The sequence below is a fragment of the Buteo buteo genome, chromosome 29, assembly GCF_964188355.1.
Source record: "Buteo buteo chromosome 29, bButBut1.hap1.1, whole genome shotgun sequence".
NCBI lineage: Eukaryota > Metazoa > Chordata > Aves > Accipitriformes > Accipitridae > Buteo > Buteo buteo.
Genome location: NC_134199.1, coordinates 2,951,217 through 2,978,576, shown reverse-complemented (window position 1 = coordinate 2,978,576; position 27,360 = coordinate 2,951,217). Strand labels below are relative to the sequence as shown.

General features: G+C 52.5%; 2 protein-coding genes across 6 annotated transcripts; one reads left to right on the top strand and one right to left on the bottom strand.

Annotated features, from left to right (window-relative positions):
- The first annotated feature begins 1,714 nt into the window (after positions 1 to 1,714).
- On the top strand, positions 1,715 to 6,109 carry LOC142045643 (glucagon receptor-like). The gene is made up of 13 exons (XM_075059359.1): positions 1,715 to 1,792; positions 2,040 to 2,136; positions 2,473 to 2,580; positions 2,846 to 2,967; positions 3,073 to 3,179; positions 3,294 to 3,450; positions 3,938 to 4,097; positions 4,297 to 4,357; positions 4,549 to 4,618; positions 5,086 to 5,174; positions 5,387 to 5,525; positions 5,841 to 5,882; positions 6,030 to 6,109. The coding sequence occupies exons 1-13, from the start codon at positions 1,715 to 1,717 to the stop codon at positions 6,099 to 6,101; spliced, it is 1,302 nt and encodes a 433-aa protein (XP_074915460.1). The 3' UTR covers positions 6,102 to 6,109.
- A 3,744-nt stretch (positions 6,110 to 9,853) lies between these two features.
- Positions 9,854 to 27,283, bottom strand: ANKS3 (ankyrin repeat and sterile alpha motif domain containing 3). 5 transcript variants are annotated; one of them, XM_075059319.1, is made up of 18 exons: positions 27,227 to 27,283; positions 23,699 to 23,799; positions 23,379 to 23,562; positions 22,856 to 23,054; positions 22,513 to 22,634; positions 21,699 to 21,780; positions 20,859 to 20,994; positions 20,384 to 20,542; positions 19,120 to 19,245; positions 18,089 to 18,204; positions 17,021 to 17,188; positions 16,364 to 16,488; positions 15,955 to 16,096; positions 15,182 to 15,354; positions 13,815 to 13,930; positions 12,758 to 12,841; positions 12,151 to 12,245; positions 9,854 to 11,910 (listed from the first exon to the last, which is right to left on the bottom strand). In XM_075059319.1, exons 3-17 carry the CDS (start codon positions 23,546 to 23,548, stop codon positions 12,163 to 12,165), a joined length of 2,001 nt encoding a protein of 666 aa, XP_074915420.1. In that variant the 5' UTR covers positions 23,549 to 23,562; positions 23,699 to 23,799; positions 27,227 to 27,283; the 3' UTR covers positions 9,854 to 11,910; positions 12,151 to 12,162. The 5 variants fall into 5 exon arrangements, 4 of the variants coding, with proteins under 4 accessions (XP_074915420.1, XP_074915421.1, XP_074915422.1 ...); XM_075059320.1 differs by lacking the exon at positions 27,227 to 27,283 and adding an exon at positions 24,451 to 25,746; XR_012654650.1 differs by lacking the exons at positions 9,854 to 11,910; positions 12,151 to 12,245; positions 12,758 to 12,841 and adding an exon at positions 14,021 to 14,176 and having other exon boundaries at positions 13,820 to 13,930.
- Positions 27,284 to 27,360: the final 77 nt, after the last annotated feature.

Below are 27,360 nucleotides of genomic sequence, written 5' to 3'. Positions count from 1 at the left end.
CTGCTCCTTGTCCCCAGGGGAAGGTGGCCCCCAGCAGCCCACCCTGCCGGCACCCCACAGCACCCAGCCCAGGGGACAGCCCTCGGGATGCCGAACCTGGGAGGTGAAGGACCCCCGTGACTCTCCGTGGGGCTGCATGGCGGGGGGGGGGGGGGCTCTGGGGGAGACCGAGGGGGTCTGGACCCCTGTTCCCATCCCTGTGACCCACAGTTTGAGGGCTGGACCCTCATCCCTGTCCCTACGTGACGCAACCAGAGACCCCGGGCAGGGCCGGGACCCCCGTCCCTGTCCCCACGTGGTGCCACCGGGGACCCCCAGCGGGTTGGACCCGGACCCTCCTCCCCATCCCCGTGGGACCCAACCGGGGACCCCGGCCAGGGCTGGACCTGCACCCCCATCCCCGTCCTCGTGTGATGCAACGCGGGGGGCTCCGTGGGGGCCGTGCCGGAGCTCCGCGGGGGCGGGACCGGCGGCGCCCGGGAACCCCCCGGGGTCCGTCGGGGCGGCCCGAGCCCCGGGAGGCGGTGCCGCCCCCCCCCCCCCAGCCCCCCCGGTCGGGGCACGGCGCCGGTGGGAGGCGGCCGCGCCGCAGACGCCGCTCGATCGCCGCCGCGCTCACGTCGCGGAGCCGGGGCTGCCGGTAATAGCGGGGCTGGCGGGGGCTGGCGAGCGGGTAAGCGGGCGGAGGGGAGGCGGCGGCACGATCGGGCGGAGCGGGACCCCCGCGGGCACCGAGCGGGACCGGCCGGGGAACCCCCCCCTCCGGGGCGGGGAGCGGGGAGGATCCGTGCTGGTCGGGGAGCACGGGTGGGCACAGCCCGGGGGGTGTCCGTGCTGGAAGGGGGGGTGCCTGGCTGGGGTCGGCAAGCCTGGAGGGATGGGGACCCCCCCCCGGGGGGGGGGGGGCCCGGGCTGCGGCCGTCCGTGCTGGCCGGGGAGCCCCGGTGGGGGGGAGCCGGGCTGTTTCTCCCTCCGGAGCCGCCCGCTCCCCCCGGCTGGGCTGTGCGGGACGTGGGGGGGGGGGGGGGGGGGCTGCAGAGGTGGTCTCTGCAAGCGGGAACGGGGCCGGGAGGTGATGGGGTGCGGCTGATTTGGGGGGGGTCCCATCCTGGGAGGCTGGCAGGCGGTGGGGCTGGGGGAGGCACGGTGGGTCCCAGGGGAGCCCCCGGCGAGGGGTCCCTGCCTTCCCCCGGGGTTGTCCCTGCAGCCTTGACCCCTTCCCTGGGCTTGGTGGCGACAGGGCCACCCATGGGGTGCCGGCCGCCTGCCGGGGTGAGCAGCGGTGGCACTGGGGCTGTCACATCAGTTACCGGGATGGCTTTTGCTCCCCTCCGACTTCAGCATCACGGCCCCCTCGCTTGCCAGCTTGCCCCCGGGGGCTGGCAGCGGTGGCGTGGAAGCTGGCAAGGCTCAGCCAAGAGGTGTGATCCAATTATGGCCCGGCTGCTCTGCCTGATCCTGCCCGAGGTTTTGGCTTCAGCGGGGAAGTGACCCGGTGCTGTGGTAGCCCAGGACGTGCCTGCGGCTGGCACTCGTGCCCCGGTTCCCTTCTGCTGCCTCGGGGAGCGCATCTTCTCATCCACACCAGCATGGGCGGTTGGCGGAGCCGTGCAGTCCTCAGTTCTCCGCCTCTCACCCAGGATCCGGGTCCCCAGCTCAGCCCAAGACGCACCCCGGCACTGGGAGCGCTGGCCGCAGGCTGGCAGGGGCAGCCATGAGGGACGCGCTCCGGTCTGGGTACCGGCAGAGCCTTGTCCATCTTGCCTGGATGTGCCTGTTCTCCTCTGTGCCGGTAAGGGGGCAAGCTGGGGCTGGCCCATGGGGTATCGGGGTTGGCACTACTGGGTTTGACCCATTGTGAATGGGCTCGGCCCTGGCTTTGTCACATTTTCCTGCCCATCTCGAGGATGCCAGAATGCAGCAGCTTATCGGGGGGGGGACGGAGGCAGGCGGCTTGAGTAGCCGGCGGGCACCGCGGTGGGGTGGGCAGGCCAGCATGGCAGCCGGCCAGAGGCTCTGACCCAGCTCTGGGCTTGCAGAATGGCGGGGCCAAGGTGCTGGAGAAGACCTTCGAGGAGTGGATGCGGTACCGTGATGAGTGCTTGAGGAGGATGGCGAGCGAGCCCTACCCGGCAGGTACCCCGCTGTGCCCCGGCTCATGGTCAGATGCAGGGGCACGTGGAGCCGGGTGATGGCTGGGGCTGGGTTTTATCCTTCCTCCAGCATTCTCTAATGCCGGTCACCTATGGAGGGATGAGCCAGGGGACTGATGAGGGTCTCCACATCTCAGATGGGATGCCCAGGGCCGGGATGCCCCGGGGGCCAAGGCTGGTGTGGGGCACCAGGGCCCCATTCAGGGCGATGCTGGCTCCCTCGGAGGTGCTGGCAGCGGGCTGGGATGGCAGGGCTGGATGTGGCCGTGCCACCAGCATCTGACTGTCGGCTTTTCCCCCCTCTTGCTGCCATTGGAAGGGCTCTTCTGCAACCGGACATTTGACATGTATGCCTGCTGGCCCGACGGGAACCCCGGCACCGCCGTTAATGTCTCCTGCCCCTTCTATCTGCCCTGGTTTGAGAAAGGTGATGATGATGCTCCGCCACCCCGGAGCTGGAAGCCAGGGCTGAGCCACGCTGCGGGGGGAGAGGCTTTCGGGGTTTCCCCTCCTGCCCACTGCCAGGGGGGAGAGGGACCCACGAGCAGACCTGGGGATAAGGGGACATGTGGGGCATGAAGCAGAGCCTGCCCTGGAAGAGGGTCTTTGGGCTGAGCAGAGTCTGACCCATCGTCCCAGGAGAGGGGTTTGGGGGAGCTCTAGGGGAACGTGCTGGTGCTTCGTGTCCGCAGTGAAACACGGGCTGGTGAGCCGCAGGTGCGGCGCCGATGGGCAGTGGGTGACGGTGAACGGCAGCCAGCCCTGGCGGGACTACTCGCAGTGTGAGGAGGAGATGGAGTCCACCGCCGAGGAGGTGGGATGCCCTGGCCCCCCCGCTGGGCAGGGACAGGCAGGGGCACCCCGGCTGCACAGGTGGGTGCTGCTCGCCCGGGCTCACCGGCGTGGTTCTCGCCTGCAGGAGGGTGCCCACCAGCTGATGGTGAGCTTCAAGGTGCTCTACACCGTGGGGTACTCGCTGTCGCTCCTGACCCTCGTCTCTGCCCTGCTCGTCCTCACTGTCTTCAGGTAAAAGAGCTGGGGGGACATCATCCTGCCCCTTGTCCTTCGCAGCCAGTGATGGCCGAGCCGAGGGGTGCCCCTGCCACCTGCCCGGCCCCCCGACACCCTCGCTCTCAGCAGGAAGCTCCGCTGTACCAGGAATTACATCCACGCCAACCTCTTTGCCTCCTTCGGGCTGCGGGCGACCTCGGTGATGGTGAAGGACGCGCTGCTGGAGAAGCGCTGGGGCATGGAGGTGGTGCAGGTGGCCGACTGGGAGGCTCTGCTGAGCCACGAGGCAAGTGCTGCCCCGTGGGGGGGGGTCCCCACTCGATGCTGGGCTGGAATCGGGGTGGGGACCCTTGCCCTGGGTGTGCAGCCAGGTGCCGGTGCCCGTGCAGCCCCAGGCACCCCGGTGGGTGAGCTCTTGGGGTGCCCGCGTACCTGGTGGGCAAGTTCTTGGGGTGTCCACACAGCCGGTGGGCAAGCTTTTGGGGTACCTGTGCTGCCCATGCACCCAGTGGGCGAGCTCTTCGGGTACCTGTGCTGCCCATGCACCCAGTGGGCGAGCTCTTCGGGTACCTGGGCACCTGGTGGGCGAGCTCTGTGCCTGTGTAGCACCGTGCACCCGCGGAATGAGTTCCTGGGGTGCCTGTGCTGCCCATGCACCTGATGGATGAGGTCTCGGGGTGCCTATGCTGCCTGTTCACCCTCTGGGCAAGCTCTCGGGGTACCCGTGCCCCCCTGGGCACGGTCCCGGCCCCACGGCAGGTCTCCTCTCGCAGGCGGCGCTGGGCTGCCGGGCGGCGCAGGTGCTGATGCAGTACTGCATCCTGGCCAACCACTACTGGTTCTTGGTGGAAGCCGTCTACCTCTACAAGCTGCTGATCGGGGCCGTCTTCTCCGAGAAGAATTACTACAGGCTCTACCTCTACCTGGGATGGGGTAGGGGCCACCCGGGCGTGCGGTGGGGCCGGGGATAGTACCCGGTGTTGGCGAGCGCCATGGCCCAAACCGGCCCCGGGAGGGTGCGGGGTGGGGGCTCTGCCGACCCTGGGCATCCCCACGGTGTCCCTCGCCCTGGGGCAGGTTTCTCAGCTCAGGCGGGTGCTTGGTTTTACAGGGTTTGCTGTGTGACTTGCAGGGACCCCCGTGGTGTTCGTGGTGCCCTGGATGGCCGCCAAGTACCTGAAGGAGAATGTGGAGTGAGTGGGGAGGGATGGGGGGGTCCCACTGGGATGCTCAGCCCCAGGCTGGGGTTTGGGCTCGTCTGGGGAGTGGGATGGAGACTGCTGTGGGTCCCTGACCCACCTCGCCGGGGCTGGCACGCTCTTGGTCTCACCCTGCACCCCCTGGCACGACGTGATGGTGCTGCTCTCCGTGTCTCCCTGGGCAGGTGCTGGGCGCTGAATGAGAACATGGCTTACTGGTGGATTATCCGCATCCCCATCCTCCTCGCCTCCCTGGTAGGGGGGCACCCACCAGCCCCTATGCCTTTTCAGAGAACACCAGCTCAGCTCCTGTTCCCGGTCCTGGGTGGGGAGGGCAGCAACCCCCAGGGCAGCTCCCAGCACAGCCCAGGAGGGAGCGGTTGGCCTCCAAGGCATCATGCTAAACGCACATGGGTTTTGGCTTTTGGTTGGTTTTGGGTTTTTTTTTGCACCAGTTTGCTAACCCCCAGGCTCCGGGGGTCTGTGCTGAGTGTCAGAGAAGGGGGCTGGGGGTAGCCCCTGCTGCTTCCTAGCCGGGATTTTGGGATGGCAGGAGGGGAAGAAGGGCAATTCTGGGGATCCAGCGCTAATGGGCTGCAGCAGTCTTGGCAGTACAAGGTGTCATCTCCTGCAGCCCCCGAGGGTGCGTATTGTGGCCAGGGTGGGCTGTGAGGGGCGCGGGTGCTGGGCTATGTGTGCCCCTGCGCTGTCTCTCCCCCCAGATCAACCTGCTGATCTTCATGCGGATCCTCAAGGTGATCCTGGCCAAACTCCGTGCTAACCAGAAGGGTTATGCGGATTACAAGCTGCGGTGAGCCGGGAGGGAGAGGCTGGCCAGTCCTGGGTCCTCCCTGGTCCTGCTCCTGGGGCCATGCCACGTCCACATCCACCTCCACCCTGCTCCTCTATCATGCACATCATTAACCGACCACCCTGCGATGAATGAAAAGCTCGTCCCTGCCTGTACCTCTGCCCCTGCCCTTTAGTACTCGCTGCTGGAGGGGTCCCCTTATGCTCTTTCAGGCTGGCCAAAGCCACGCTCACCCTCATCCCCCTCTTCGGGATCCACGAGGTCGTCTTCATCTTCGCCACTGACGAGCAAACCACAGGCATCCTGCGTTACATCAAGGTGTTCTTCACCCTCTTCCTCAACTCCTTCCAGGTGAGGTGGGAGCGTGACGTGTCCTTGCTCTGCCCTGGGCACACCGTGGAGCAAGAATTAGGGAGTCCCCCTTCCAGCTCGCTCTCCCCGTGGTTCCCCAGCCTGTGGCTGGACTCGGGGAGGGGGACACCAGCTCTCCCACCCTCAGCCCTGTTGTTGAGCACGTTGACGGTGCCTCCCGTGCTCTCCGAGGCAGTGGCGGCAGGGGGAACCTTGGCCCCAGAAGTGCCCAGAAATGACCTGGGGAGACTAAGCCCACCCCAGCCCTGGGAGAGGGGGTGGCGGTGGGGACTCACTCCCTTGCTCTCCATCCAGGGCTTCCTGGTGGCCGTGCTGTACTGCTTCGCCAATAAAGAGGTACGTACCCACTGCAGCTTCTCCTGCCTGGCACCGGGGCTCAGCCCTGCCTCGGCTGGTGGCTTTGCCATCCCACCCCTCGCCCGCTCGGTCTGCGGGGAAGGCACGGCCAGGGAAAAGCCCTTCTGCTCTCCACTGCCATGGCAGGTGAAGTCAGAGATGAAGAAGAAGTGGCAGCTCTGGAAGCTCGACCACCCGGCGCTCTGCTGCACCCGGTGATGCGGCAACCGACCCCGCAGAGCCAGAGCAGAGGGGCTGCTGGCCGTGACGGGCACGGGGACCTGGCTGGAGGGCAGGGGGCCGGGGGGAAGCCGTGCTGCAGCTTTGGGCTGGGACCAGCGTCTCAGCTGTGCCACACCTGAGAGCACTGGAGCTCCTGGAGGGGACATCCCCCCCCCCGCTGCTGTCCAAAGGGGAGGCAGACACACTTGGCTCTTACCGGACATCGCTGCCCCTTCAGAAGAGCCTCACCTCGCTTCGGCTTGGTGAGCTGCACGGGGAGATGCATCTGCTGCTTTCTACTGCTGCCTGTACACCATCAGCTACCTCTGTCCACCAGATGTGCTCCTGGAAAACCCCCTTCCTGTCCACACCAACTTGGGCACCCATAGAAGGGGAGCACGGTGGCTGGAGAGGAAGCCTGGCCATCAGCAGAAGGCAAGCAGCGGGGAACGGGAGACGGTGCTGAGGCCGGCACTGCTGCACAGATCTGCTGCCCCAGTGCCCAGATGAACAGACACCTCCTGCTGCACCCTGGGCCATGCCAGCACTGCTCTGATCCAGGGCATCACCTTCCTACTCTCCTTGCCCTGAGCAAGGACCATCTCACCAACGCCCTGCGAGCTCCAAGACATCCATCCCAGAGTCACCCTGCAACAAAGCTCTTCATAGCGAGGTGCTGCCTCTGCATCGAACATGACATCAGCACCTGCTTCCCTCCTCGCTGCTCTCCAGCTGCACAAAAATGCCAGGTTTCCTTCTCTCCGAGCCCCTCCTGCAGCAGATCCCTCCAGAGTCCACTTTGCAGCGAGCAGAGCCAAGGCAGCAGGCACGCACATAGTTTCCCGCAGTGCTTGAGCACTTTGACTGTTGTATTTACCCTGCGCATTAAGGGCAGCACTGCTTCTCCTTTGGTGGCAGGGGAAAATCACAACAGAGAGTTAAGGACTTGAGAGCATCATCTCGCTGGGAGCTGAGCCCGACCTCCCACATCCCAGGCTCAGCGTCCAGCCCAGCCACCTCTCCCTTTGCAGCAGGTAGAGCTGTGAAGCCCCAGGCAGGAACCACATTCCACTCAGGAACAGTTTTGCTGGCAAAAGGCTGGGCATTTCTAAGCCCAGCTGTGCAACAGCTGGGCTTCAAAAATCTTTGTTTTCCAGTAGGGTGCCAACGCATCAGCTGCCTACACTTGTCAAGCAGCCTGGTGAACCCTAGGAAGCCCAGGAGCATCTACATCTCTCTGCTGTCACGAGTGAAGCATCCGAGCCTGTGCAGTTTGAGCAGTGCTGTTCACATCTGGCTTATGGCTCCCTCCCTGCGAGTGGCCCTGGTGCTCTCCAGTAAGAGCTGGGAGCAGCAGATGCCACCACTGCCCCGGCCCCCTTGCTTTTACCTTCCATAGCAGGACAGACACGCTGCTGAGTCAGTCGTTCCTACTGTGCAATGCTTTACCTTCTGGGGGGGGGAAGCCACTCCAGCCAGAGGGAGAAAGCAGCTCTTACTCTCCACTACATGCAGTTGGACACAGGTGCTTCTCCACCTCCAGCTCCCTTCACCTACACCTGCCTCTTACAGATGCAGTGTCTCAAGGAAGGTTGCCTTGAGCACAGAAAGAGGCTGTGCCAGGCTCAGCTGCAGCTGGGTTCAAGGCTGGAGAGTCAAGCAGGCGTTTTCCTGGATCAATGTAACCCATGAGACCATTTTGCACATTACATCTCTTTTCAGGTGTAAATAAACATTTATTTTTCAGCGAGCAGAGCATGCTGCTTCTGTCTGCTCTGAGGGAGGGAAACAGCTCTCAGGCTGCATATACCAGGGCACCAATTTGCAGTTGAGCACACACACTCTGTTACAGGGGTATTAAACAGGTACCCAGAGCCCCTGGCTTGACATAGCACTGTGTTCCCTGCCCTAGGATTATAGAGAGGAAAGTAGCCAAATAAAACACTAAAGATGATGGTGATAAATAATAGAAACGGCAACCCAAATCACACCCCCGCTCTGGTACCAGCAGAGCTGTCACACACAGACCAAGGGAGCAGGTAGCTTGTCCTGGACAGTTTAATTGCTGTCTGGATTCTCCTTTGCTGGGTGCTGCAAGCTCCAGCAGCCTAACACTGGTGTGTGCGCTTGGGGCGCTGCTACAGGAGCTGATGCCAAAGCTGCAAGAGGCCACACTGCCTTGGGAGGAGAAAGGTGGGCCTCTTCTCGAGATCCAGGTTAGTCTCCCTGACGAGCACTAGCCCCCATGCTTCGAGGTACTCTCTGAAATGCTGCTGTGTGCAAGAGGGGGCTGAGACAAGACAAGTAACAGTTCTAAACGTCAAGGACCTTGAATCATAGCATGATAGGGGAGTCATTTCCAGTTCTCCTGGCAGTTTCAGAATTGCATATGGAGGCAGAAAGCCCTGGCCGCACACTGGGCCATTGTCAGGCTGTTGTAGGACACAAGAGGACTGACAGATGGCAGGGATCTGAGAGTGACTCTGCTCCATTGCCACCAGTCCAAAGCCCAAGTCAGCTTAATTTGTGTTGAAATACACACAAAGAGCTTTAGTTTTGACCAGAAAGAGATTTTTATGTTGCCCTATTTAAAACTTTTGTGATAGCTGCTCACTGGCATCCTCTCACGTGCCTGTCTCTAGTGACAGATCAGAGGTTGGCTGAAGGTTTAGAAGAGCAGTCACACCAACAGCTCCCACCAGTCTCAGACCAGAGCTGGGCACAAGATCAGTACTTCATCCCAAGAGGAAAATACCAGCACGCAGCTCAACAAGGCCTAAACTCATTTCTGAATTAGTGCAGAGACAACTTTTGTCATGCAACCAGGACCTTTTGGGGGGCTAGGAAGGAAAGGGCTGAGCCCTCAGAGGAGCACATACTTTGTTACCTGTGTATGCTCTTCCTCTGCAGCTCTGGCTCTGCCTGAACACATGAATTCCCACATCACCTACCCACCTAGTGCTGCAAGGGTGTCACCTCCGACAGGAGCCAGGCAGGGCTGGGAAGCCACAGATAAGGTAGTCCCAGACCCCTCAGCATGTGACCACCTGGGAGAGGAAGCTGGAAAGCACTGTATGTATTATGGATTGTCCTGAAATAAATTAGTGAGGTTATTAATGATTCTACAACCCCAACTCCCTCCAGAGAAACCCACACACCAGAAACAGGTTTTCAGTTTTTATTATTTTATCAAAGTCAGCAAATACTATTTTATTCGGACAACTTGCCTTAGGGTAGCACCAGACTCCCTGCTGCCTGCACAGCCACCCTTTCAGCAATGAATGCTGTTTAAAGTCCTCCACTTAAGGGATTGCCTCCCGAGGGAAACACTATTCTATAAAATCCTCTCCCTGCTGTCCCCCTTGGGCTACTCTAGCACTCCTTTAAGCCTTTGCATCTGGGCTCCTGCAGCACCCTTTCTGTGGGGCTCTCCTTTTCCTTCATACATACGCTGCTGCATCTCACCTCCCCCTTTTCCCAGGCCCCCAAGCATTACAATCTATTGTATGTACCATCTTACCCCCCCCAAAACCCCTTTCTTCCACCCTATGACCTAGCAAAGCCAGCCCCAAGTCTGTGTAGTCTCTCCTTCCAGCCACCCACTTTCCTACACAGCCTACCCAGCTCTAAAGGCATTACTGAGCCAGGGCTTCCCTTGCTCTCCAGCTGCTCCTAGGCCCCTTCACTTGGGTTTTGGTTGGTTGTGGTTTGGTATGGGTTTTTTTTGTTGGGTTTTTTTTGTTGTTGTTTTGTGTTTTTTTTTTCCTTCTATGAAAACTTTCCCCCTTTCCCTACAGGCATCTTGCCTTAAATTCAAGTCTGGGCTTCCAAGGGACACAGCACTGACAACCCTGTACTAGTGCAGCCAGAGACATCACCAAAGGCTAGGGAGAGGGCAGTGCAAACTGCCTTGGCACCCCCCACCATTCCTCCAGTAACAGGGAATGAAGGACAGAGCCCAGAATATTCTTCCCAAAACAGCCTCAATACTCCAAGAAGCTTTCAGGGATGCTGCTTTGGGAGAATTAGCTCCACCTCATCAAAACTAATTCTTCAGGGTGAAATCTCCTGCAGCTTTGTCCCACTGCCTGCTGCACAGCTAGCACCAGACACCCATGTGCATATACCCATGTCATTTGCTAACGATGAAAAAACAGTGTGCCATGTTAAGTTTAAGAGTTAAACATGAGTAGAAAGCAGCCCCACACAGCTGAGCACACTGCCAAGCACATACAAGCTGCCAGCAGGGCAGGTTCACATCAGCATGGGCCATACCTACCTCAGTGCCCCATGACTGTCCCCAGGAAGCACAGATACACCAGTAGAACAGTCAAACTAGATGTCATCTTTACCAAGCGCAGACTAGCCTTCAAGTCTGCCTATATGGTCTTAGGCTGCTGATCAGAAGGGGTGACTAGCTCAAAGGATGGAGCCAGAATGGATTTTTGTATTTTGGCATCTGTGATCAAGGTCCAAAAATCAGCAGGAACACACAGTTTCTTCCTCGTCCCAAAGGTACTTTTCCAGACTTATCAAGGCCATCTCTCACAGCCTTCAAGTTTTGTTGATTGTTGGTTTCCCTGCCCTCCACAAGACTCAGCAATACACAGGAACAGAGAGGCACTAGAAACCATTTTACATCAACGTAACTGCCACCAGAGCCCTTGTGGCTGCTCACCCAGCTCCAAGAGATGGAGCAGTCTCCTGGAAAGGCAGTCTCTTCCTGCACCACTTGTCTGCCCTTTGAAAACACCCATACCACCAACATGAGAATGCCTTGGCAGAACTGTTCCTAAACGCTAAAGCCTGGAAATCAAAGGCAGGCAGCGGTTGAGGACCAAAGCTTTGCACTGCAGCTACGTCTGGGATGTGATTTCTTTTGCCCATCTCCCATGTGGGACAGATCTATCCCTCCGTTCTTGTTCTGCCTGCCTTGGCACTCTGCTGCTTGCCAGAGGCACAGAAGAATGAACAGTCTCAAGCTCTTTGTTCTCTCTCAAGTCCTTCCAGGAGAACATCTGCTTTGTAACCACTGTCAGTGTTGGGATCTTGGCACTGACAAACCAGACCGACAGACTCTACCATAAAGCATTTACCACAAAAACGAGTTCTTGGGGACTAAATCACATGATCACAAAGAACCCCTGAGGAGGGCAAGAATCTGAAGCAAACCAGGGTGGGCTGGCTGGAGGAAAGGTTTTGAAGCACAGACCTGGGATGGCAGTAGAGCAGACATTCCAGCTAGAGATTAGGGCTGCATGAGATTTGCTGCAGCTTAATAAGCCAAACATTACAAACTCTACTCACTTTACCCATCCACAACAAACCTGCCTTCCTTACTGCCTCAGACACATTTTCTGTGCAGATCCACATGGCATAGGAGCAGCCAGGGTAAGTGTCAGAGGCCTTGGGGAGGATAGGATGCAGAAAAGGATAATTAATTGATAGCTGTGGGTAACTGTCAATCTTTTAACACCACACAGCCCTGAATGACAAGGACTGCAGAAAGCTTAAGACAGATAAAACTTCTGGGCTCAGTGCTTCTCCTCTTAACCTAACGTTTTGGTAGGAACAACAGTGATCCTGGGAACCCAGACAACAGTCAGGCCCAAAGAGCTGCTGGGTTGTCTTCTGCTGCCCCTCGTTCTCCCATGCATGTTCTCTGATGGCTGAGACCTTCTTCCACACATCCACCAGCTGCTGCAGCACCCTCAGCAGAGCTGCAGTGCTGCCAGCACAACCCTCGCGCTCATTCTCTCAGGCACACTCAGCTTCCGGGTGGAACAGTCACCCGACGTCAGTATTCCTGCAGCCACCAGGAAAAAAAGAGGACAGTCACCCTTTCAGTGGGACAGAGAGACAAGGGGATTAAGGATTTTCCAAAGAGAAAACCAACCAGAGGGCACATAAGGATTAGAGTACAGCCTCAGTGTGCAGGCTATGAGCGAGCACCAGGGACGTGCAGCAGATGGCTGTTACTTGCTGCAAGGAATGATGCCCCCCTCAATGCCACAGCCCTCTGTGGCTGTCATTAGTTCCCACTCACCCTCCTGCTTTGTTACGGCTCTAGCCAGCTCTGCCCGCTCTGGCCTGGGGCTTGGAGCCTTTGGAGGTTTTGAGTCACAGTCTGCAGAGCTTTTCCTGAGGACAAACCAAAAGGAAAAAAATCAGTCTTAGCAATAGGCCAGCAAGCAGTAAAGAACAGGCTGCAGTCTGCATTCAGCCACTGTTATGCTGCCTTCATGCTGCCTTCTGCTCCGCAGCTTCCAGTGCCCTGAGAACAGGAGCATCTCTGCTCTCTGACTGCCTGTTGCTGGGACAAGTTCCTGTCACTGAGAACAGGACACAGGCTTTGGGAACCACTTCACAACCAGCTCTGACCACTAAGCAGGAGAGATGCAGGGGGCCACATACCCCCTTCTCTCAGCCTGGACCTGTCAGCAGAGGATGAGGCTGAGCCCAAGATCTGCAATGAGAATAAGTGCAAGAAAATGCCAGCACCAACTTCAGAGCCTGGGGAATTCCCTGAATGAGAGAGGATTGTTAGGTCCCTCCAAACTACCACTGCCAAATCATCAAAAACCTGCCCAACCATGCCTCCCCCTCCAGCACAACAGTCACTTCATATGTCCAGAGTCGTCCCCCCACCTTACCCATTTCTCCCACACACTCTTCTAGGACAGCTGACAGCTCAGGCAAGCTCAGAGACTTCAAGGAAGGCGGCCATCCTTCCAGTACTGCAAGAAAGAGGAACCACGCTTTTAATCAATCTGTACGCTCTCTGTGACAGAGGGGAGACAAGGGTTTGGTGCTGCTGTGAAGCATCTGCACCCAAAGCGGCTCTAGTTCAGGGTTCTGAGTCAATGGGAGGAGAGCTGGAACTGCCTGTGACAAACTGAGGGTTTTTTTTATGGCAATTCTACCACTTAAGAATGTTTTACTTGTTAATATATGGCTGGGTCATAGATTAAATGAATCTCAGACATTAAGTGTAGTGGACAGAAATCAACAGGATCTCTACTTGTCTCACTTTTAAAACACAAGCAGCAAAGAGTACATATCTGGAAGCATGTCACGGGCAGCAGGATCACTTGCTAACTCCTAGTGACAAGGAGCCGGTGGACCAAGCCTGCCCAGCCACATACATCAGTTTGCCCCACGGACCGAACAGCACAATCCCCCAGACTGGGTCAGGGAACGAAGCTCGGCTTCTGATTCAGACCTTGCTCTAGTGCACGGTGTGGTAACACACTCGAGGTACCCACAGACTGCAGCGTAGGAAGGGGAAGCCACAGGCCCAATGAAGCAGGGCTGCCACTCTGGGTGTCTGCACTACAGCTTTGCATTTTTAGCCACAAACACCTGCCAGATCCCAAAACTTCCCACTTGCTAGGAATCAAAAGTTGCTGAGAAGCTCTGCTGCAGTTGAAGTCCAAACACCCCATGTGTTTTAAATGCTTTCCCTGAGCAAGAATTTTTACACTAAATTTAACAGTTTGGCTGCTCCTCCATTTCCAAATCACTACTACCTGTGTCCTTTCAGCAATGAAAGACAAACATGTGGCTTGCTCTGAGGTCTCCTGCTGTTTACCCACCGTTCTACCTGTGTCCTTTCAGCAATGAAAGACAAACATGTGGCTTGCTCTGAGGCCTCCTGCTGTTTACCCACCCCTTGCACCCATTTCTGTAGTTTGATAAGCTCTTCCTCACCTGGACGCTCACCAGGCCGCCTGCTCTCACCAGTTCCCAGCTGCACCTTTGTGTCCAGAACTCTGCTGATTGCCTGCTCTTGGGTTAGCCGGGAGGACAGCTCCGCTTGACAGGATCTGCCAAACAAGACAAAGCCCATCAGAAATGCACAGGGACACTTCTTGGAACAACATGCCAGTCTGTGCACTCCTACATCCTGCAAGTACCTGCTTGGGGTGCCGAGGGACCGCATCTAACGCCCTGGGTTACAAACTGCTCCTTGTTCCTTCCCAGGAAGAGGAAGACGTGCCCCAGACAAAGCTCAGGGCGCTCTCCACTGTGCCCCATCTCCACAGCAATCTCTGCCCCTGTCCACAGAGGAGCTGCGGGGGGAGAAGAGAAGGAGGGGGCGGGGTGAGCAGGAGAAAGCCCAAGCCAGGGGCTACGCCTGGTTTATATGAGAATCAAGCCTGATCCAAGGTTTCTAATGGGCAAATGAAGCTACCTCAGGACAGGCATCAGGTTAAAGCAAAAGAGGCACATGAAGTTCTCTGGCTATCATCATCATACCATCAATTCAAACAGTGTATCCTCAGAGCATGGCAGGGCCCTTCTACCAGGCAGCCTCAGCTCCTCCGCTGGGGGGAAAAGACAAGTGCTTTGCCCCTTGCAGCTGGCAATATTGTTCTGCTGTCCTTCTGGAAGCCAATCCCAGTTCACCCTGGCTTGGTAGGGAGCAGACCCCATTCCCTGTTGGGCTAGGATCTATAAGCAGTAGGATTAATGCCACCTTCAAGGATGTGTCTGTTCTACCAGTGGACAGAACAGTGCCCATGACAGAAGTCCAAGTGGGGCAGGGAGAAAAGCACCACAAAGGCAACAAAAGGCAGGGGAAGACAGAACTCAAAGACAGTGACGTGAATGAACTGGGCAGGTTTTTCTGCTAGGTGTCAAAGTTACAAGAAAAGTATTCTTCACTAGCTGGGGCAAGATATTGCAAGTCCCTTGATGATACAGTTTGGAAGTTAGAAACTCTTTCCTGCCTTCACCCGATTACCAAGTTATACCCTGGTCACTGGGTCTCATACAAGCACAAAGGACTTAGCCTTTTTGGTTCCTCCTAGTTGAAACAGGAGCACCCAGCATCTCTGAGAAGTCAGGCCATTTATAGCTCCTGCATCTGATTAAGGCTTCACATCTGCTCATATGGCTGTGGCTTTCCACTAGAGAAAAGTCAGGCAGGATCAAAAATGGGTTCAGATGCCTGGAGAGCTCTCCTGCCTTACCTTAAGCATCACCTGTAAGACAGTCAATACGACTTCTGATCTCTGTACTGCCCAAATCCTGTTTCCCAGTAGCCTTAGTGCCAGCTCCTGGGAATGACTTACTTGATCTGATCCAGCAGGACTCCAGCATCCTTGGTGATGGCCTGAGCCTCTTTGAGCTGGCACTGTATGGCATTCCAGGTCTCATCCCGCTCCATCAAACAGCTCTCAGCCACTGCACGCAGCTTCTGCTCCTGGCACACCTGGCCCTTCATCACCTCCACCTCTTCACACCTCTACAGCAGAGCAGAACGGAGGATTAGGCTGGGAGTACTGTACATCCCTCATATGTGCCTGCTCTGACATCCCTGGAGTCCCTGCTATTTTAATGGCTTAGGCAGCCAGAGGGTTCCTGCAAAATTGCACCCAACCCAGTGGGAAAGGAAGCTGGATAAGGATTGCACGCTGAATAGTTTCTCTCCACACCAAAATCAGCCCCACAGTTACAATTCCCCCTTCCTCTCCATTTGTAAAGATACTCAGTAGACCCAATTTCCCAAATCAAGAGAAGTCTGTTCGCTAATGGCTGCAAAACTTCACCATAAAAATGACACTACTGAAAAAGAGTAGTTATTCAATTCCTCCCACTCACCCTTTTAGTTCTCAGGTGGATGTGAAACCCTGACATAAAGACTTCAGAAGCACAGAGTACAGAAGATTAGGAGCAGATAAGCTGCACTTACGGTGTTTCCTGATCTACCTGACACCAAGTGTGTCCACTGGAAGATATGTCTTTTCCTTTACCCCAGGCCATTAGAGATACAACCTAAAAATATGCTACCAATCACTTATTGTAGTGTGATAAGGCATTGAGCAGCTCATAGCAGACTTCTTACCTTGTGCAGCTGAATGGCCAATTCCTGCATCTCAGCCTCCAGCCGATCTGCGTAGGCCAGCTCCAGGGCATCACTGGGTGGCCGAGCATTGCTATGCCATCGGGCAATGGCAGAGGTCATCTTCCTCTTGGGTCCAAACAGACTGGTGGGAGAATGGCAAACTGTCAGGGACCAAACACGGCACCACCTGCCCCTAGGCCCAATAGGGTGCCATGAGGACCTCTGCAGTCTCCTGGTTCCTCCAAGGCACCTCCAAAAACAGGAGCCTGTTACAGCCAAGAACCAGGGGATATCAAAATTGTGAGGGAGACAGCCAGAACAGAAAAGCACCGACTAGCTTAACTTTCCTGACCAGGCTGTGTGCATGGTTTGTGAGGGGAAAGATAAGAACTACATTACAAACACTCACGTGATGCCTATTTCCTTCAGATCACTCTCTGTGAGGGTCAGGAAGATCCGGAGGTCAACATCTTGCTCCTCAAACACTTGCAGATACTTCAGGCACCCAATCTGCTCAAGGAAGGTTGCCAGGTCCTGCAGCCCATTCAAAACAAACTTATTTATACCCTCACAAACAAAAGCATTGCTATTCCTCTTAATCATAAACAACTGCTTCCTCATGTTGCTGTTATGCCTTCCTGGGTTCTAGCAGCAACAATGACTTCCCCTGGTTAACTGCCCTTCTCCATAGTCACATAGCACAACAGGACTGGCCTGTCTGCTGCAGCCATTGCCTCTTGTAACAAATGCAGAGAAGGACACACCAACATCTGCCCTAGTCCTCGCCACAGCCATGTCTGGTAGCACACCCACAGGCCTGAAGGGTCTAGAATACCCCTCCAAGCAGCAGCAACACCTACGCAAACAGTTCTTTGTACAAGAAATTGCTGCTTCACAAGCATTTAAGTTTGGGCAGAGGTTTGGAATCAAAGGTGTTTTGGTGACAACTTCCCTTTTATCTGAGAAGGCCAAGAAAGCAGCTTAGGCAACCTTGGAAAAACCTCCCACGCTTGATAGAGTGACACAGTCTGCATTACTTCAGAGATAATTTTCTGTGCATAGTTACCTGGGGCCCTGTATAGGCAGGAGGCTCAGGAAGGATTAGATGCTGACTAGAGCCCCCAGCTTTCCCTGGGCAGTGGGTCCACTGGCTATCACTGTTGCTGTAGCGGTTCTTGATCTTAAAGCTCTTGGCTTGTTTCCGACTAGGGGGACTGTTTGCATGGTCAGAATCCTAAAAAAGAAAGAAAAAAACCACAAAATGGAAAGGCCAAGGGTGATCATGCAAAGATATTGAGATTGCTACAGCTAACAAGCACAGAATCCTGCAAGTCCCAAGCTCTAAATCCAGGCAGTGGTCCACAAACACAGGCAACAAAGACTAACAAAGCATTTATTAGGAGGGGCTGAGGCATCACTCCCAAGATGGCAGCTTGGTACCATGGAATCATATCAGGCTCTTGCAATCCTAGCTGAGGAAGCAACATGCCAGAGCAAGCCAGCCAAAGCAAAGGGCAATGCTGAATCTTCCCTGAACCAATACAATGCACTGAGATTCTACCTGTGGGAAGCTCCTCAAGATATAGAGGACTTTTGCTCATGTTCAGCTATATCACCCTTCTGTACATCAGCCCCAGAGCTATGTCCTGAACCATGAGAGCTGTGACTTGAACCATAGACTATGGAGAACCATGGAAACATGGAGAGAACCAACCTCTTGTCCTCTCTGTACTTCAGAAACGCCAATACAGCACTGCTGTGCTTCTCTAAATCTTACTATACTGCCTGCTACCTTGCCAAGCTCAAGGACTGACCCAGCTCTAGCAAGTCACATCCTTTATTGATGACCACCTAGCTAGAAGTCTGTAAAGAGTTCAGAAGCTGAAGAGAACTTAAAAATTACTGACTAGCCATCCACAACCTGCTCTAGAGTGAGTGTGCTCTGAGAGTTGACTACTAGCCAGAGATCAAACAAGCCAATCCATAGTCTTCAAATACAGAAACTGGTTTTCTTGTTTCTTCCTCACCCAGCTGGGTACTACAGCCTCTTGTGGAGGTAGAGTCATAGCAGGCTATGGAAGGGTGACAGCACTGGCTAAGCTGAAGGCACAGAAAGAAAAATTGAAAAACCCACCTCATTGCTTTCCAAGGAGCCTTCACTGCTGACTCCCAGGGCTTTGGTCAGGCATTCACTGCTGCTGCTGCTGCTCCTAACGGTTGCCAAGTTGTTGGTGAAAAAAATGTTATCCTCTAAAAAGGAATAGGAAATAAGAAGTTTGAGGTTCAACTTCCTTACACTCAATGCTGTTGTTGCTACACAATTACCAGCAAAACCTGCTGGAGTTGTAAAGGAAGGAGAAACCCAGAGCAAGGCTTCATATGCAGCACTCATGACACAAGATGATTCTGAGACAGAAATATCACGTCTGATCCCAGGCACTAATCTTTCTCCAAGTCTGTTTAGTACCACAGAGAACAGGAAGGCTGAATGTGCATGTTTCTGTGAGGCTCTTGGTTATGGGGTGGAAAAGTGGATTATTACTACCAAGCCTGCATTCCCATTAGTACAGGAAAGGCCTTCCCTTGAGCCCAGAGCCAACGCACAGACGCATTATCCTTTATTAATTTAGGAACTGCCCATAGATCTTTCCTTTGTGCTGCTTCACAGAATGGTGAGGTTGGAAGGCACCTCTGGAGGTCATCTTGTCCAAATCCCTGCTCAAGCAGGATCACCTACAGCAGGTTGCCCAGGTCCACGTCCAGGAGCATCTCCAAGGATGGAGATGCCACAACCTCTCTTGACACCCTGCTCCAGTGTGCAGTCACCCTCACAGTAAAAAAACAAAAAGCATTTCCTTATGTTCAGAGTGAGCCTCCTGTCTTTCAGTTTGTGCCCGTTGCCTCTTGTCCGGTCACTGGACACCACTGAAAACAGCCTTACTCCATCTTCTTTACACCCTCCCTTCAGATTATTTGTACAAATTGATGAGATCCCCGCTAAGTTTTCTCTTCTGTTGGCTAAACCATGCCAGCACTCTCAGCCTTTCCTTATGAGATACTCCAATCCTCAGCACCTTAGTGGGAAAGGAACATGCAAGCCAAGGGGTTGGTCTCACATCCAGGTGTGCACTGCAAGCCAGACTGTTTTCTGAGGCAGTGACTTACCCCTGCTGCTGCTGCTCTCCACATCCTGCTCATTAATTGGAGAGGTAACATCCCGATTCCGGATATTGTCTGCTTCACAGCTACCATCATCATTGAAGGTAACGTAGCCCTGAGGAGGGACCTGCTCTGTGTGCAAGAGGAAAGGAGAACAAACAAAGATTAGGATGCAAGTTACCAGGGAGGCTCCAGCAGGAAAAACAACCACTCGGGGATTTGAAAATAATCAAAAGAAGAGACTGTCTTCTCAACTAGCAGGTTTCAGTCTAAAAAGCACAGAAGGAAAACTGAGAAGCATACGCCTACAGTCTCCCTCACAAACCCACATCAGCTGTACTTGATTTAGATGGTGGCATTGAAAAAAAGCCAGAGGAAACTGCCTTATGGCAGAGGTGCACCTTAAATAGCAGCTTTCAGCACTTCCTCTCCTCTTCATACCACAATTGTCAAAGGGGAAAAACATCTGCTTAAGAGAGCAAGTGCCAGCCATGTCCCAGCCCCAGCCAAGCACACCCTGTAAAACCAACCCCTCTGCATCTGTGTTAAAACACTAGTAGCATCCCGCTATGATTTAAGAGGCTGACAGTATCATTTTGATACATATTATCCCATGGGTAGTGGCTGTATCTGTATTATGAGGATGAACTGAGCTTTGAACATGCTTTTAAGTCCATACTCTTGGCTATTCTAGACAACCTGAGAAAAATCTATGGCTATGACACACACACAAGAAAACAAAACTCATACCACTGCATCCAGGGGTTGATGTCTGAACTGGGATCATCTTTCTCTTGGCCTATTGCAAAGGTTTTGTAATCTCATTTTTAGTAGTATTTCAAGCATCAGGGAAGACAAAACTGACAGGTCTAGGAGCAGCAAGTTCACTTCCACGATCAATGATTTCTTGGCCTGTATGACCACTTCCTCTGTCATCAGCTTGAGAAGGGTTCTCGAACTTTTGAGCCTACCTCAAAAAGGGAAGCTGGACTGTTCTCAAGAGTCAGGGGAACAGTAATTGAGGTAAGAGCAGTGTTTGTTCCATAGAAGTGTTCCACTCATCAATATCCAGCCCTGACAAAAGAGTTCAAGGGGTTTTCTTTTTAAACCAGAGATTGGATAGCCTTGTTATGATGGTGTTCGCTATCTTTGTTTCTGTACAAACCACACGTGAATCCCAAATGAAGAGGAAAAAATTGTTGGCACAGAAATAGCTGCAAAGCATTTGAGACCTCAAAGGACTCTCAGTTAGGCTTCTAACTATTCTCACCATAGCGAGACTGCTTCTTTCCCCCGATTCCAACTGCTGTTATCTTAGCCAAAGCTTGGGGTCCATCATGGATGCTAGGACCCTTGGTCCTACGAACAGGTCTCTGTCTCTGGGGAGCAGAACATGATTCATCCGAGGAACTCAGCTCTTCATATTTTCCTGTAGTTCAAATGCAGATTGTTAGCAGCACAGTAATTCATTTACCTACTTTATTTGCTACTGGTCCTATAAATGCAGTAGAAAAAAACCCCAGAAACATTAAAAGAGGGAGGGTGAAACAGTTTAACTAGGTCAGAAAAGGGCCAGCAGACAAAAAAAAATGTTGGATCCATGCCTCTTCCATCCTCAGAAATGCTGGAATTTCCAGGCCAGACCAGCTAGTACTACCCCATACACACAGTAACATACTTTCAAAATAAACACCTCTCTTCAGGTTATATCTTAAAACGAACAAGCTAAAACATCTCTCTATTACCTGGACCCCTGCAGAAGACCTTGGGCACTGGGGCTGCATGCAAATCTATCAGCCCCACAATCTTTGTATGTCCATACTTCATGGCCAGTGTCCGTGCTGTGGCTCCAGTGTTATCTCTGACATCTGCCTTCACTCCCTATAGAAAAAACATGTTTAAAACATACATAGCAGCAGACACTATACACAAAAATTCAAAGCAGCCAAAGAATTGTCTTAGTACCTCCATCACAAATACAGGCTCATGTTTGATAGACAGTTCAAGCTCCACTAATACCTTGCTGCCTTTCTAGTTACTCAGTCTCCCCAGTCCCTGAATGCTGAGTAGCCCAGGTATATGGCTCTTGTGCATTGCCACAGGGAACTAGTTTGTTTCATCTGAAAAATCGTTTGCATTGCTGCCTCCTTCTGGAAGTAAGCTGGACCAGTTAAATGGGATATTAAAAACAAATTGTTTAACATTGAGACATGCACGCTCATAAGTTTTTTGGAGGCAGAAGATGCTCCCTAGCCCAAGCATGCAAACCTGTAAACACAATATAGAGATTACTGCTATAGCTGTTTTCTAATTCAGTCATTATTCAGTTAAATCTGGGCAGTTAGACCTCACTCCTATTCATGCAATGCCAGTGTAAAATCAGAGTACTAGCTTTCAGAAAGCACATACTTTGAGAACAGTCCTGGAAGTCTGGGACTTCAGAGGTGACTGTCACCAAGGATCGAACATAACATTGTAAAAAGTCTTGTGTCAAACTTGTGGTTCTTCCTCTGAGGGCTGAAACCACAGATTTTCAGCTTTACAGAGAACTGACTTACATGATTGTGATTCTTACAATCACTTACATGATTGAGAAGGTACTGAACAATTATCTCATGGCCAGAAGCAGCTGCTTCCATCAGAGGTGTATATCCATACACAGGCTCCCTAGAGAGAGAATAAATGCACACATGGACTAGGATAATCAAAGCTGAAATATGCTGCAGTCCTTGCCATACCCTACTAGGGTATCTCCAGCCTCTACCCTCAGCTGATCACAAACTCTACCATGTATCAGCTGTTCTACTGCACCCTGGTCTATCTCAGTAAAACTCCCCATGGAGATTCAGTAAGTGTTACTCTATTTGGCTACACAGCAACAGATTACTCTTCCAGCTCCAGATCTGCCTTTCACTGGCAAAATCAGTTTTGCAGGAGCTAACAAAGCAGGAACCTCTTGTTGACCTCATGCAATTCAATACATATAAATGTACAGGCAATTCCCAAGACACAGGAGTGCACTGCACACTTTAAAAAAAAAACCAACAAACTGAACTCCAAGTACAGAGAAAATTCAATAGAAAGACTTGTAAAGTGCACTTGAGTTCAGAAGGTGTTGCACCTGTTTGCTTTCAGAGTTTAGCCCATAATTAAACAAGCAGTAAATCTAATTTCTCTTGATCTTAAACATACAGTGACAACATGGGCAGACTTCACTGTTCAGTTTGCAGGTCACCTTCCTTGTATTAGCTAATAGAGTGTGCCATACTTCCTAAGGTACAGGAGGAAAGACAAAAGCAGGCATCTTCTCTGTGTTCAAGTGTGCTCGCATGCCAACTTCTGCTTTCACATTTGAAATAAGAGATCTTTTGAGAAATGAAATGACAAATTCCTCCTTACTTGCAGTTGGCATTTGCCCCATTGTCCAGTAAGAACTTGACCATCTGCTGATGTCCAGCACTAGTGCAGTGAAATAACGCAGTCCAGCCATGAATATCCTTCATCTCCAGCTCTGCGCCTTGCTTCAAGAGAACAGAGAATGTTCTTTACTGCACCCCCTCTGCTGGGTCTCTTAGCCACTGCCCCTCTGTGCTGTGATACCAAGAGAGTTTAAATCCCTGTCAGGAAGCTGAACTCGCAACAAAACACAAATTGCACACTTTGGTTGCAACTGGTGGAGAATCCTACCCTGTGCATTTAAACCATGTAGCGTGGCTTTACCTATTTATTATGGGATACACACCTGTAGAAGAAAGTAAGCAACACTTTCATTTCCGCAGCTGGAGGCCAGCATGAGCGGCGTCTGCCCTTCTGGTGTTGGGATGTTCACATTCACTCCCGCTTCCAGCAGCAGGTGCACAATGGTGTCATGGCCAATGTAGGAGGCATACATCAGTGGAGTCCAGCCACCACAATTCCTCTTATTTAAATCCAGATCTCCACTAAATAACAGAGAAAAGAATTCAGCTGAACTACTGTTCTGGAGCTGTAGATCACAGTAGGCTCCTGCAGCCTCTTGCTGTCATCACTGTATTGACAGAAAGCTGAAAAAAATTCTAGCACTGAAACCTGCATGGGAATTTCTACCAGCTTGAGATAAAAATTATCAGCAGACTCACCCCTTGAAACTTTGTGCCTAAGAACCCTTTGGAGTTCCAGCAATGTGCCCCTGTTGCAATGTTAGACCAACCTGTACAGCAGCCAGTGAAAAACCATAACTGGCAGCAAGTAACTGTAGACCTGTGCCCCTCCCAGCCCTTCCTTACCGCTGAATACACTCCTGCACCACTTCATACTGGCCAACGGAGGAGGCTGTATGCAAGTCCAGGGGAACGTCCAGCTCTTCCTGACAGATCATCTGACCAACCCCATGCCACATGGAAAGACTGCGGCTCAGCAGCTCCGACTCGCTGGCTTCATCACTCAGCTCTGACATCCTGCCCTGAGTAACTAAAACAAAGCAGAACTTTTAGCTGCTGATCTCCATTTTCTATAGAACACGGCATCACCCGTTGCATATAGCTCCAAGGTGCCATGGGCTTGGAATGTGAGGTCATCTCAGAGGTATAGTGCTTCAAATTCCTACCTGTACTTTGATCACCTCCTTAGCCTGAAGCAGTAAGACTCGCTGAGGAGTTTTTGCTGGCAGTTCTTTCTTGCTGCAGTGGACTCTGGGACTTGAATACACTAGAAAAATAAAAGCCAATAATGCTATAAAGCCATCTTTCAAATCTCATTTTAAGAGTTCAGAAGCACTAGCTTTATTTCCCCCCCTTCTAATCAAAATATGCCTAAGGCAGCTTCGGATACCCTTGTCAAGAGAAGACTAAATGCCTATTTAAGTGCTGATGGCATGCTCAGTGTAATACAAAAGGATGTAATGCTTGGTCTGCATATTTTATAATTCAGACTGAGAATTAAGAATTCATGTGTCAGACATTCCTGATCTTTCTCCATCTGTCTTATATTACAGGACAGCTCTGCTTAAATTAAGACATGGTCATTAATAATGACAACTGTCCACTGCTCTCAAAAGTAGTTAATATCACCTGGATAGGGTGCACACTTCATTATGTCATCAGGTTGTAAGTAGATCGTTTCTACCATTTATTGTTTCAGCACTTCAGAAGCAGCCCAGTCCTGTCTCTGTGAATCTTGGAAATTACTGAAACACTTCGAGCAGCAGTGCACCTGCCCTTTCATTATCTGAGCATGTCCACCATCCTGCAGACAGTAACTTAATTACAAAGCTAGTACAGTTTCATGACTGTCTGAAAGGTTTATTTCCCAACCCTAGCCTTAGGGAGCAATTGCATATTAATCATTTTAACCACTCACAGGAGAGTGTTCTTGTTTGGCACTTCATAAAAAGCTGTTCAACACAGCTGCATCTATCATCTGAGGTCTTCAGCTGCAGTTTCAGGCTACATCCAAGTCAATCCAACAGGAAGCACTTTCCCCTCCCTGTAGTCTCATTGCCCACCACGCAGCACTTCTGGGGTTTGCCTGGTCCCACTATATATTAAGTTGGGCAGCAAAGACAACATAAAGTATCCTTTTCTTTTTCCTGATAATTTCTAGCCAGTTTAATTCCTCAGACTGATTCATTCTGGGGTCATGCAAATGCCAAATTTGGCGTTGGTGAAGCATAAAAGAACAGGAACACGCTTTTCAGCAGCAGTTGCTCTTTCAACTGCCTCAGCTGTAACATTTCAAAACCATACTTCTATTTCTAAAGAATTGGGAGTCTTTGTCTTGCAAGCACCTTTTCTTATAACATAAGCAAAACGCCTTTAATTCCCACCTCTTTACTCCCCAGCTGGATCCTTTCTCCCACACCTAGCTTTTTTCCACACCTCCTTCTTCGGTTTAAGACTACAAAAGCACCATCCATTCTACCTAATCAGCAGGTGCTGCTAATAAATGTTTCCCTTCTTAAGATATCTGCAAAAGCACCTATTGTAACTAATAGCTGCAATTTGTATTACACTTGCAACTCAACGGCCTCAGGCAAGAATATGCAGGGCAGAACACAAAGGAAAGACCTGACCCCTTCACAATCAAAATACAAGGAGATATAAGTGGATTTAAGTGGATCATAAGGGGGAAAAGTAGGAGTGTTTCTCACTACAACAGATTAAAGCTGCCCCTGGAAGGCACAAAGGCATGTTCACAGCTAGTTAAAGGAGGTAAAATCTAGGACAGTTTGGGGAAGCATATTCAGATGAAAGTGAAGCTCACTGTTTTCTCTCTGCAGACCTCTTTGTTAATTGGATATGTTAACTATAAAAATCACGCATTTAGTCTTTATCAGGATCAGCCCACATCAGGTACTAGTTACCAACACAACTTTGACAAGTTGATCCACAGTCAACAGGGCAATATTGACATGACAGAAAGGTTATGCTTGACTCCAGAACATTCAAGACTCTCAGTCTCATTCCTACCACTTGCACTGTGCTCTAACTGCCTATGTCTTTGCTTTTTTTTTTTGAACGAGATTTCACCCCAGCCTGAACTGGACCATGATGTCAGCTGTGCAAGCACCTGCGCAAATACAGAGGACAGCTGAACAGAATTCAGAGGAGAACAATAAAAGTGACCAGAGCCCTAAGAACTGAAATGAAAAGACTGGGTGAAATGAAATCAAGGTTGTCTGGTCTAAACAGGAGATGCCTGGAGGGATCATGTGATAACAGCCTTCAAATACATAAATGGCTACTGCAGAGAGGACGACAGAAATAATCTGTTCCTTGTGGTCATGGTGAATATAACAGGACATAACAGGCTTAAGTTGTAGCATGGAAGATTTTGGTTAAAGACCACAAAAATCCTTGTAAAAGTAAAAACAAGAGCACTGTGATGGATTACCAGCAGAGATTCAGTTGCTAAGAATAAACTAGACAAAGACCTCCTGAACATTTATAGTCTGTTATCTTGCTCTGGGGCAGAGCAATTAAGTTAACATTTGTTAGAGACCTTCCTCAGCCCCGTGAGGCTGTTATTAATGTTATATTTACTACATCAACACCTAGCTATTTATCAGAATCAGAATGCTACAGTGCTGAGACTCAGAGCAGGTAGCAAACACCACACTGTCCTGGATTCAGAGAGTTTGCTGTCTGAGCAGATGAGAAAACCAGAAGGCAGAAAAAAAGAAATATACCATTAAAAACTTAATATGAAAACTGCAGCAAGAAGTGCCTTAGTATACTTTTTTGGAGGATATGCCTAAGGAACAAGTGACAGTAGATGAAAGAATGGCAGAAGAGCCATACTAAAATAAATGGGAAGCAACCGAGGCAACCAGTTCCAAACACAGAACAAATCCAACACTGCTTGTTAATCACACTCATCAGCTGTAGGAACCACATCAGTTTTCACAGGATAGTGGTGCGTGAGAGAAAGTATTCCTGCAGCACGAGCTCCAGCTGAGGACCCACAACGCCTAGGTTCAATCCTAGGTGTGCCTGTTGAAAAGATGCCAAGCTCTTCATCTGTACCACAAGCCTGGCACTCTCAGGCATGTTAAAGCACATAATACACTCCAAGAAAGACAAGAGAAGAGGCACAAAAACACTTCAACAGCCACAGTAGGGAGCACATTTCTCAGCACAGAGTCTATGCCTGACAAGGCACAGCACTCCAAGGCAGCTGGACACCACAGCCCCCGAGGCTCGATGCCGGGCAGGCTCCAGTCTCACAACGATACGCTTGAAGAGGAGCAAGCCCGCTTGTAGCTGTCAAACTGGTAACTACGTGGCCGTTCCCAGAAGTCTCGCAGCAAAAAGGTTTTCAGGCACGTTATCGCTACACCTCACCGGGCCACAGTTCTCCTGAGGCCCTCCTAGGAACAAGGTCTCAACCCAGCGGCGAGGTAGGCCGGGGCACTCCAGCGGCGCGGGTTCCGCGCCGCTGGGGTGCCCCGGCCTACCCCGCCGCGGGGCCGGTAGACCTCAGCTAGAGGACTGGAACCCCTCCGACCACAGGTCCACCGAGACCGGCGACCGCCTGGGGAACGGCCCCATAAGCGGCTACTCCCGAGCAGCCCTCCCCACAGTCACCGGAGAACAACCACCGACCCAACCCGCCACAGGCCCCGCCGCCCACTCACCTGCACGCCCGGTGAGCTCCGCTACCGGAAATCACCCCGCCCGCGCAAGGAATGCTGGGAAACCTCCGCCCGGCCCAGCCTCTAGACTACAAAGACCAAGAGCCTCCGCGGTGGAAAGGAAGGCTCCGCCCCTT